Source organism: Podarcis melisellensis, assembly GCF_964234715.1.
Source record: "Podarcis melisellensis genome assembly, chromosome: 12".
Taxonomy (NCBI): Eukaryota; Metazoa; Chordata; class Lepidosauria; order Squamata; family Lacertidae; genus Podarcis; species Podarcis melisellensis.
The window spans coordinates 37,447,116-37,459,203 of NC_138544.1; the positions used below are offsets into that span (position 1 = coordinate 37,447,116).

General features: G+C 39.3%; 1 protein-coding gene across 3 annotated transcripts in view; it reads left to right on the forward strand.

The window, feature by feature from the left end:
• The window catches only part of MALRD1 (MAM and LDL receptor class A domain containing 1), a gene marked incomplete at its 5' end in the record, with an annotated part of 228,456 nt that overhangs the window by 152,471 nt on the left and 63,897 nt on the right, over positions 1-12,088 (forward strand). For all 3 annotated transcript variants that reach the window (XM_081931395.1, XM_081931397.1, XM_081931396.1), the window contains 2 exons: positions 1,614-1,771; positions 5,685-5,886. In XM_081931395.1, coding sequence (XP_081787521.1) covers positions 1,614-1,771; positions 5,685-5,886 — 360 coding nt within the window. The remainder of the gene's footprint in view (positions 1-1,613; positions 1,772-5,684; positions 5,887-12,088) is intronic.

Consider the following 12,088-nt stretch of genomic DNA (forward strand, 5'->3'; position numbering starts at 1 on the left):
TTAGTATTGACCATGTTTTGCAGTTGTACATAAATAATTATCAAACAGAAACTTTTGGAAGCGTTATTTGGCTCTGTATTTCCCCCCTTTTTATTAGAAAACAGAGGGAAAATATTTAACTATTAAAGTAGAGACGAAAAGGCTGTGGAGAGTTTCTGTCATTATTATACTCTGTATAAGTAAAATTATTAAATATTCATTATATATCCCTTCATTCATTATGCTATATAATTGACAATCTAAGCAGGTCTAACAGCAGTGGTTTTCTTTTCACAGAAACTGGACACACTGCCACTGCCAAACATAACTGACTCCTATACCAAACAATTATGTAATTAAACAGCAGTCCCCAAAAACCTCACAGCCTTCTGGAACATTTGATTTGTCTTTAGAAAAGATAAACATTTTAAGCTCCATTCCTGCTTTCTAGACCCATAAGGAAACCACAATGTTTACCACAACTCACTTGTCTCAGAAATGATTGGCACAATAATCTAGTGATCTTTCCTACCGCAGTCCGTGGTAATATTTTTTTGCCACAGTTGATTAGACATATATTCAGTGATGAAATGGTCCTCTGAATTTACTAGCACAATTCCGGATTTTGCATTCCTAAGGGCAGTGCCACAATCAGAGAAAGGGTCATGGTCACCCAGGTAAAAGATGGTGTCTGGGTCATCCTTAGAGGGGTTCAGGATCTGGAGTAAATCACACTGGGGAGGGGGCTTTCCTTCATTTCCTCCTGCCTCTACTGCCACTGCTCCTCTTCATGGTGGTAGTGGTGGTAGCCTTTCCTCCTGTGCCACTTCCATTTTTTTCATTTGCTTCAGTGGTAAGGCTATCTGTGTCCCACTCTCCCTTTCTCCTTTGCTGTAGGAAGAAAGGAGGTAGAGAGGTAAATAGCCTCACCAATTGAGTAGAGGTGCGTCCCCCATTGTGTGGGCCATGGGTGGTTGTTCCTGTTGTCATCTCCGCCCCGCCCCCCGGCCAGCCTTGGATGCTGGGATGTGAGGAAACCAATGATAACAGCCTCCAGCTGCTTCTCTTGAGCCCCCCGCCCCAGCTATTCCTGTCTGTTGTGTGTGCTATGAGGCCTGCCCTACTCCTCCTAAGCTAGCCTGCTGCCCTCAGGTGTGGTGGAAGATGCTGTTCCATCACCAGTGAAGATTCAACTGCTTGTGTGGTTTGCTTCTCTACGTTGAATTGGGGGAGGGCACCATCTTGCCCTTCTTGTCAGGCAGCAAAATGTCCTTCATCTGCTTATTTATTTAGAAATCAGCTTTTCCCATAGATAGTTGTATGAATAAGCACTATGTCTCTGCTGCTAGATTCATAAAGATAACATTCCCTAGTCACTCTGGTAGTACGTAATGTCACAATTGTATTTCAAATTAATCCAAAACTTCTATTCCTTGGATCTGCATTATCAAGCAGATGGATCAAAAATCCCCACTCATTCAACTACAAGCATACATTGAAAGACTGATTGTGAATATAATAACACGCTTAAGAGTTTAACAGGATAACGTCTTGCATCTGACACCCTAAGAGAAATATGTTTCCTTTTGTTTTAAAACATTAATACTAACAGGATTTCTTTTGTCTTCTTGAAGGTAATGGGCACAATTTTTTGTATGTCAATTCATCTACTCAACAAAAAGGGGACAGAGCAAGAATAGTTACCACCCAGTACTTCCCATCCAGTCTGGGGATATGCACATTGCGTTTCTGGTTTTGGCCATTTAATTCCCCTGAAACTGGATTGTTAAAGGTAAGCAAAACAAGGAATTTAATATCTAGTAGATTATAGTTGTATTATTCATCCTTTTCTTGGTTGCCAGTTCCATTATTTCCCACACTATAGTCCAACCTGCTTGAAAAAACAAAGTCAACATTGGCAGCGCTACGATGTTCTCATTTCAGAAGAGCTGTGCATGCAGTCCCTCCCAGTCACTGTACACAATCTCAAGATAGTGTTCTTATACAAGAACAACTTATCAACTTATTTTCACACCGTCCAATCTGTTTTGCTAGATATTGCATGTGGAATGCAATGGAAATGTAATGTAATTGAGTGTGGACATATCTTTCCATTTCAGTTTCTCTCAATTTCTCATTTTTCCAGTCTTAAATTCAGTTCTCCACTTTTCAATATCAGTTTGTGGTTTTTGGTTTTTTTTATCCTCATGAAAAGTCATCAGCATTTTACTGCAGATTTCTCCGAATACATTCATTAGCATTTTTGCAAAGTGGTTTTCCCTAATAGTGTATGTTATTTTCACTAATATACCCCTTTTTATGAACATATATCTTAGTATTTGAATTTTTGTACAGCTGGGGAACTGCACTGCAATATTTGGAGAATTTCAAAGGATGGCTTTTGTTTCGGTTCTGTTATTGTTTAAAGTGCAAGTTAGATAGGTTCACCTTTAAATGCAAACTGAATCACATTTCTCCACTAACAGTAAATGCACTGCATTAATTCCTGCACTACTCTTTTTTTACTAAGGCATATGTGTGTGCACTGAACATTGGCTGTGTGATTTAGAGTTGCATGTTCTGCACTGCTGGAGAAGCTTGGAGCAAAGCAGCCTTGACTGTTTTCATCTCCATTGTGACTCCCATGGCTCTCTGTGGCTTGTGCTTTTCTTTGAAGCAGCTGTGTATTGGTGTTCCATATTAGGAACTAGAAAGATTTTCTAGGAATGATGGTGACGTTCTGTGTACTCAGAAGATTGCTTCTAATGGAAGCCTTGTCCTTGAAGCTACAGATCTTAGGTATGTGATACCTGAAGAACCACATATTGTTACCAGCGTCCAGAAACTACTGGATTGCTTTTGCAGTAGTTCTTCTACTTATTTAATAATATGTGCAGAGCATTGACTGCTGAAGGTCACTTTTATGTGGCTCCTGAACTTTGTGCAAACCAGTCCAGGGACCATACATCAGCCATTAATGAGTTTTTCCTGTGTTGAATTTTGTGGACTTTCACATTATACACAGTTACTTGGCAGTATATGAAATTAATCCAGGATTTTTAAATGCATTTTTTGTGACTTTGTAATATAGTTTTTAATAATTATTATTTTAAAATCCTTTGCATCGGGTTCCTGTTACATAATTTCCAGAGTGGCAGCTGTGTTAATCTGTTGCAGTAAAAATCTCAAAGAGTCTTGTGGTGCCTTAAAGACTAACATATTTATTAAGGTATAAGTTCACCAAAAAAAGTTAGTGTTTTAAGTACCACAAGACTCATTGTTTTTGCAGATGATAAAAAACAGATTTGTCGTTTTGTTGTTTTAAAAAACCTTTAATAATTATTTCTAGAGGTTGTTTTCTCTGGTGTAAACATACTGGTGTTGTAAAATCATGTATCAGAGGCAGCACTGGATGAATGCCTCTGAAATACAGTAGCAACCAATCAATGCACCAACAGATACAAAACTTGGAGAGTGGAGATGAAAACCTAGGAACATTCAATGTATATTTCTGGCAACACAAAATTCATTTTCCTTAAGGGACAAGTATAAAGGTACATGGTGTAATGCTGTCTGCTGTTCTGTTGAAGAAGCACAGCACTTCTTCTATTGCATCTCTATTGGATCTCTTCCCTAAAGCTAGTGCCAGGTGTTTCACAGGGTTACCCTATTATTTAGGCACTGCAGACATTAATTGGTGCGTTGGCAGGAACAACCTCACAACAGTGTCTTGGAATTAAGAGATATCAGTAAGGCAGCTAGAAAGCAAAATGCTTGTGTTTCAGGGGAAATGTCAAAACATCTGAGAAGCCTTTGGTGAGGATCAAATGAAAAGTCTTGTACATTTTTAAATAGAAAGAGTTTTAAGGCAAGTCAAATAAATGCTCACGGCATCAGAAATAAATTTAATATTCCCCAAATTTAAAGAATAAAGTCATGCTGGTGGAAGCCTCTTCCACACACACGTTTCTGTCATGACAGCCAGTGCCAGACTCGTACAGTTACATTCCGGGCCGTTGTTCACATAAGCGAAATGCGTGTAAGTGGGGAGCCCACTGCAGTACATACAGCCTCCCGCCCAACAGCTGTTGAGTGAGGTAGCACAGTGCCAGCGAAAGCTCCTGTGCAACATTTTGGAGCCCTTGGGTTCTTTTGGTCTGGACTTTGGGCTCTGGGGAGGGTCTCCTTGTGAGCCACAAGGAATTTCCAGCTCTCTCCCACCATTTCAGGTTAGAATTGAAATATTTTCTGATGCTGTGCATCTACACAGTCATACATAAGTGGTTGTGCATAAGTGGTGACTAACCTGGTTCACAGCGTCGTTGTGGGGATAAAGTGGAGGAGAGCTTTATGTATCACCCTGAGCCTGCAACCTTATACAAACTGATCTGGGAGCAAATCCCAATGAAGCTTTCAGTAGATAAGCAGAGGATTGCACAATGAGCACCTTTGAGGAAGAGAAGAATATAAATGTATTTTTTCCCCGCAGCAAGACTCACAAAATCTACTTCTTCCAATGCAAAAAAGGGACTGATATTTTCCCTCCTCCGTTACATATTTGTACTGAGATTGAAGGAGCGAGGTTGTCAGATGAACCATTCAGTACAGTACTCTATTTATTTCTTAACATTCTCAGTATCAGACCTTGGCACCCCATGTTACTTTACTACCTAGATAGAACAAGTTGAGGAGAATAATTGCAGTTTCCCTGTTCAGCATCCCTTCACTGCAGTGCTGCTTGAACATACTGCCATAATACTGGAAGTTAAAGCAAAAATTAATTCCCCTTGTGATAATATATGTCCAATATTTCAGTTTTCCAGCTTGTTAGGCAGTTCATATTACATAAATTGCTGTGAACTGGGGTGTAATAAATTACAGCAGAGGACAGGCCAATTTCATTAAAAATGACTAATTTTTTTATTACTCCATCTCACTTTTGAGGAAGGAAAACACAGAGTGGATCAGCAAATTTTTGTACTATTTCCCGTGATTTGGAAGTGATGCCATGCTGTTCTGTGAAATGCTGCTTAGCAAATGCAAGTTTACTTCTGCCAATCAGAGCCTATGGTAGTTCTAAGGGGAGGAAGAAAGGATAAAACCTCAAAAGGATGGCTGAGCTGAGAAGATGGTTTGTTTTGGCTTACTGATAAATGCTTCTATGTTTATAAAATCTATCATTGCTATCTTAAGGAGCTTGGTATTGAGCCATCAATTATATTATATTGTATGTGCAAATATGTATTAGGAGATATTTACCCTTTTTTGTTGAACTTGTATCTGTGAGTTTTAGAAGAAATAAAAACAACATTTTCAATGCATTTCTAAATAAGGGTCCCAAACCTTTGGAGGTGAAAGTACCAGAGACTTCAATAGGTCTTTCTTTTTATTTAAACTCCTAGACTTTCTTGACCAACAGCTGGCAACTCCCCACACACCCTAAAAACATCCCTGGCATAACACTATGTGGAGGAGTGTTCAAAATCCATTTGCTGGAAATGCCCCACTTTTGCTACCCACTTCTCCCTCCATTAATCAAGCTATTTCTCTCTCCCTGTTCAAATACCTCCTGCTTTATTCTCCACTCTCCATATGATATATTCTCATTGCTATCATGAATATGTGATTCCTTCTTTCTTTTGCATGCATTATGACACTTCTGTACTTACTAAATTGGTGTGTTTTCTGTATTTGGCTATCAATAGGTGTATGCCATCGAAGAATTTGGAATGGATATATTGATGTGGGCAGCAACTGGAAATACAAAAAATACATGGACCTATGCAAATGTGGTCCTTTCCAGCAATAGTCCTTTCAAAGTGGCATTTGAAGCAGAAGTAGGAGCTAATGAGCCCATCGAATTTGCTCTTGATGACATTTCTTTCATACCAGAATGTGCATCAGGAGGTACGTAATTCTACAGATAAGTTGCTGGACACATATACTTTACTCATTATCTGTTTATTAACACATTTATAATAGGTCCCCTCTTTGATATAAATACTTTGGGAACAAGTATGTTATTGTACACAATACGATTGGACTCCCCAAGATACTCAAGTGGTCATTTACTCATTGCATTTGATGTGTGTTTTCTAACATGAGTAATTCTCTTTCGGGGAAAAACATGTGTGAGGCACCTCTGAGGACCAAGCTACATGAAACAGTTACAGGGCCACCTGCCACTTACTTCCCCTTAGTACTTCTCCCTACATCCTGGGCTCAGATGCATTACGACCAAGCAGTTTTCCACTTGTCCTGCTTTCTAGGCACAGAGCAATTTTCTGTTTGCCCTACCTCTCCCTGGGAAAAGCTGCTCTTTAGCGCTGAATCAGAGCAAACATCAATCCGCTGAAAACCCAATTGACATTTGCTCCAATTCAGCAATAAAACCTGGGTTTTCCCAGGGGAAGACGGCAGGACAAGCGGAAGTCTGGTTAAGCCCTGAGAGAAAGGGGAAGAGATTGCAGGAATGTAAACCATGGACAAGCAGAGGTTCATCATGTGAGATAGGCTTTGATGGGTAGGAGAGAATATACTAATTGCAATTTATCCCTCCAGGCACCTGCATGTGTGGGTTAAACAGAATTTTACAACTTTTCCCTTGGGCGCAAAATTTGAAAGCCTGGGAAGTAGGTTGCAAAGCTTGTTTTGAGCAAGTCCAGGTATGAAATAAGCTGGCTCTCCCTTTCTTACCATGCTTCTTACCAGAGAATCAGGCAACAAATATAAAAATATAATTTACTTATAATCTTGCTTTTGTTTGACAGCAGTAAAAACTAAGCAGGCAAAATATGCAAATTTACAGTATAACCACCTTCAAGCACCTGCCTGAGCTGGAGCAAGGACAGGGTATGCCTGTTCTTATGGCTGGTCACAGGAAGAGAGAGAGGAACAGGAAGTACTATTTGCTTCTTTCTGTCCAGGAGAAGAGGGGAAATGACATCACACAGAGCCCTCTCTACCACTTGTATTTCCATGGTCTGAGTATCTACCTATCAGCAATACAGCTCTGTGGTGTTACCGCTTTTTATGCTAACCAACAAGAATTTGGGTATCACTTGTCATGTTGCTCCTTATCCTGGACTGTCTTTGTCTTCTGGATTTATATCTGATGAGGGCAGATCTGCATTTGAAGAGCCTGATCTGCTATTATTACCGGTATGTCTGGTTTGGCCTCTTGAAGGTAGTTCACACTATAGAAAATCCATTCTTTTTTGTAGGGATATGACCACCCAGGTAAATGCCTTTATTTGAATGTAAATGAGGCAGCTGTGTGCAAATAGTCATTTGTTTAACTCTCCATGTTTAAGAAGACTATTTTGTGTGTGATTGGCAATAAGCAGATGGCAACTGTGGCACTTATGGCTAAGTGAAAAATGATAGCAGTGCTGGAAAATATGCTCATGAATAATATACCACTAGTTGCTCTGCTCTAATTATGACCTCCAGTTGCAAAACACCTCTCTCTCTCCAGTGAGTTGTTTAACCCCATGTTTAAAACAATACCTCTTTTGTCAGTGATGATAAAAACATATCTTGTGGAAAAGAAGTCGCATACTGATATGAACTTGAAATATTTGTGGTGCAGCACAACTTTTGCACTTGTGCAAAAAACAAAGAATTGTTTTAATTTCTGCAGCATAGTTCACATGGGTCACAATTGACTTTGTATTGCTATTTTCAACCATAACCTTGTGACCTTGCTTATTAACAATCACTCCCATGGATATATAACTGAAAATACATGTTTCCAGCCAAAGTTGGGAACTGTTAAAATGCAATGATTTCAAGGGGAGTTATTTAAGAATAAACTTTTTAAACTCAACCCAGTCAGGGACTTTATGTCTCAGAAGGGTTGTTAACGAATCAGGTATATATATTTTAGATGATGATAGGTCAAATCTGACAGCCTTATAAATCCAAGGTTTACTGTGTGCATAACCTTTGCTCAAACTGCTTCAAAAATTGCACGATTTTGTCCTTGTTGGTCTGGCAGCAAAAACCAACTGATGCTGGTTTGGTTGACATTCACTCTAGTTGACATCAGTGGTATGGCGCCACAGTGAGAGATCAGTAAATCACCAACACGATGGTGTATTATGTTAGAAGACCTTTGAATTATGGATATGGCATTGCAGCTGTTTCTTGGTTTGGATCACTGCTCACAACTTCCAGTGTGAAAACACCAGCATCATCAGAATACAAGTCTGAGAAACTCTGCCTGTGCTAGTAATAGCAAACATAAATATTTGTTTTGTAATGGTTTCGGCTACACAAATAAATAATATTCGTAAATAATCTTTGTAAATGTAAATATAAAGATGACATTATATTTAAATAATGAAAATAATAATAATATAGAACGCCAGTGTCTGTAGATCCTTTGTGCTATGACCTTGACTCTGATATTTACTTGTTAATGTTATTGCTGTAACTAACTAAGCTGCCCTACTATGTTGAACTGGATAAAAATGCCCAGTGAAGATTACTTTTTGGAGGTGAGTGAATTTAAATACTTTTAGGTTAAGGTTACCAGGTTTTTTCCAATGAATCCGGGGACACTTTTCAACTTCAACTGATTTTGTTAGGAGACTGATTTGTAAATCTGGGGGCTGTACCTGGGAAATGGGGACGTCTGGTAACCTTATTTTAGGTCTTGCCTAAAATACAAGATGTTTGTTCCTTCTCTTCTCTTCTCTTCCTTTTTTCTTTTTTTGAAAAAAAGAGCCTAGCACCACTTCAAGCAACTTGACTGTTCAAGCTGCATTCCTAGGGGAAAATTGCCCCGGGAAAGATATGATGTGTCGCTCCCAGTGGCTCAGTTTTTTGAGGGAAATAATAGGTGCCTCCACTGACCACCCCTTAGATATTCTTAATCTTCTCTCCCCACCCACCCACAGTGATTCCAAATATCCCTCTTCTATTTTCACATGGGACAAAATGTCCCACAAAAGTGAAGTGAGGTAGAGATTCTTGGCCCAGCTTTTGTTTGAGCTGTGATCTCATGAAAACGTACTGATAGGAAACAGGCATAGAGCATTCCCAGTTAATCAAGGCTTATTATGGAATAAAATTAGTTGCATTCATTTTTTAAAAAATGGGCAGGAAGACTCTACAGCCAATTCTGCTCAATTACAGGGGACGGACTGTCTCTCTTTGATGAAAAGCAACAGCTCTTTAACTTTTTGCCTTTTAGGTAAAGCAACTTTCTTTTCCCCTTTCCCCATATTTTTTCTTCATATATTTGTATAAAAGCTTTGCATTTTAAAAATGGATTTGTGTGTGTTTTGCACACAGCACTTAGCTTTGTTCAACTCAAGATAAAGGAATAATATGAGAACTTGCTGTCACACTTTTCTTGTAATGTTCTCTTCCCTTAAAGGATTGCTTTGTTGCTGCAGACTTTTTGTCTTTCTTTCTGCATTATTACTTCTCCAGCCTCACTTTAATTACTTTAGGTTTCCCAGGGCAACATGTTCTAAATGGAAGCAATCACAATTTAGCTGGTTGGTAGCTCTAAGCAATAAAGCATTATCAACTTCTTAAGTTCACCAGAGGTTTTATTTTTTTTCTTAAACAGCAAGACCTCATTAGACTGGGGGAATTTTGCTAGAATGCTGCCCCCCCAGCCATTTTTTTAAAAATGTTCGTGAGAAAGTATGATCTTGTGTCCTTCCAGTAAAATGCCAGAGTAACTTCAATACTTCATTCATTGTAAAACTGCGTGTTGTCATCTGCTGATGCTTCTTAATATTGTTCTCTTCAACATGAGTTTTGCCGTTACTGACCTACTGACGTGCTGTATATTTGAAATTGTGGTGCTGAGTCATGTTCAGCCTTAATGTATTTAGTTACTGTTCATAATAGGGAGCATTTCATAGTGTGGTTTCTAGTGTACATTGTACTTTCTGGAATCTTGGAGCGCTCAGCTGCCTGTTATGTATTTGGAGGGTAGAGACACTGTTCAAAGTGTGCTTTTTGAACCTCTTGAGCTCCTGTAGTTTGCTGTAGTGGCTCATGGGTGGGGTTTATTTCAGACATATTAGGTAGCAATAGAGGTCAATTGTATTTGAAATGCTTGCTTGATCCTTGATCTTTCCTACTACTCCAACACAATAAAGCTAACAATAACAGGAAGAAGTAGAACAACGGATTGCAGTGTTCAGTTCACATACCTGGGAATAGTCCTCTGGGCTTCTATTTCCTTTGATGGTTGGAGACAAAACATGACTGCACAATAGTAACATCTCAGACTGCAGTTCTTATTTCAGTCCTTGACTGCCTAGCTTCAGTCCTAGTCCCTGGAGCTACTGCAATGCTGAATTGCAATATGTAACATCGGGGGGGGGGGTAAAATCCTCTGGGAAAATCATACAAACCTAATGCAATCAATAGCGAAATAAAATAAAACTTGATTTTGGAGATGATTTGGAAAATGAAAACTGGGCTAGAACTATGTCTGTGTAAATTTAGCCATGGCCAGCTTTGTGTTTAGGGTGTTCTACACAAAGTGCTCTCCAGCAGGCCTGTTCCTCCACTGACTAGATAAAAGAGTAAAATCAGGGGTGGGGGGGGGGAGGGAAATCACAGCCACACTTTAAAATGTACTTTTAGTATTTTAACTAAGTACAGATTAAAATCACCTCATCTTTGTATGCATCTGGGTAGATGCTTAGAAACAATAAGATTTTTCTCAGGAGCTGAAAAGAGGAGAATGAAGGCACCTGCTTGATCTCAATAGGCAGGGAATTCCAAAATGTAAGCGATGTCATGCTAAGCAATCAAGTTCTTACAAATACAGAACAGGTATTATATGGTACCTGTAGTAGTGCCAGTTCAAAGTGGCCAATCAAAGTGGTCTAGTGGGCATATATGCCACTCTAGGCCACTGTAGGAATTTAAAATGACATTTAGGCTTGTACCATTGCCTAAATTGAAGTGTTTTTTGTTTTACTTTTAAAGGAGAGCCCAAGGGAAGCATCATCAGGGAGCCCTGCCAGGGTGTTGGGATCCTGGCAGCTGGCCCAAGATGTCAGATTCTGGCCCTGGAATTGAGTTCATGTTCTTCTTGCACTGCAACAGAATGAAAGCAAAAGGGAAATTCAGAGGGACTTGAATGGGAGTTGGAATTCTGCTTTCACAAGTCTGCTTTTCACTATCAAAACTGGGTAGCCAGTTTACTTGCTTTCCTTTTTTGACGGCTCCATTCCCTGATCTCTTCTTTAAGTCTACAAAATGATGGAAAGATTGCATTGGCCACTCCTGTTAGTAACAGCTTCTATTCTAGATTCAGGTATGGACATCTGGAGCCCCATTCTACCTCAAATGCTCTCAAGCACTGTTAGGGATTGTTTGCTGAGGTGTGGTGCAATTTGTTACAACAGCAGCTTTGTTTCATAAATGCAATCTAGAGGGGGAATTCAGAAACATGAGCAAGAAGAACACTTTGAATTTGTCTGTGAGTCAGGAAGCCTATCCTGTCCCATCAAACTCTAATGTTTCCCGAGCAGATGGCCTCTGGGGTAGATTAGAACTAGATTACCTATTCCTTTATAGACCAAAAGCAAGACCTTGGGCACTCGCTCCCTGAATTATAGGCATCAGTAGTCTGTTTAATGCTTTGGTGAACACTCATGATAATTCACAACCCTGTCAGGAAGCCCATAAACATTGAAAGTTTGACTTTGTGAACATTGCAATGATCAGTCAAGTATGATACTTGTCCTTGTAGAGATCAGTTCTTTCCTGCAAATAAAGGTACACATGGAATGCTAACACTTTGACTGTTGCTTTGGAGTTTCAATACAGCTGGGAGTCTTCTTATGCTGGGAGCCTTAACTGGTATAATTTTGATTTATTCAGCATTGCAAAAGAGCACTGTTCTTTTTGTATCTGTTTAATATGTGCATCTACAGTCTAAACAGGGATAGAAATTCAGGGTCTAGTGAATAATTGAAAATTCACTGTTTATTTCGCAGGATTTTGCTGTTAATTGCAGTTCTGGATCTGCAGATTTCTCTTGATCAGAAAAAGCTCTTAAGAATAAATAGTGTGTCTAAATTCCCTTTTATGGGATGAAATCCTAAGCACTGGATGGATGTAAATC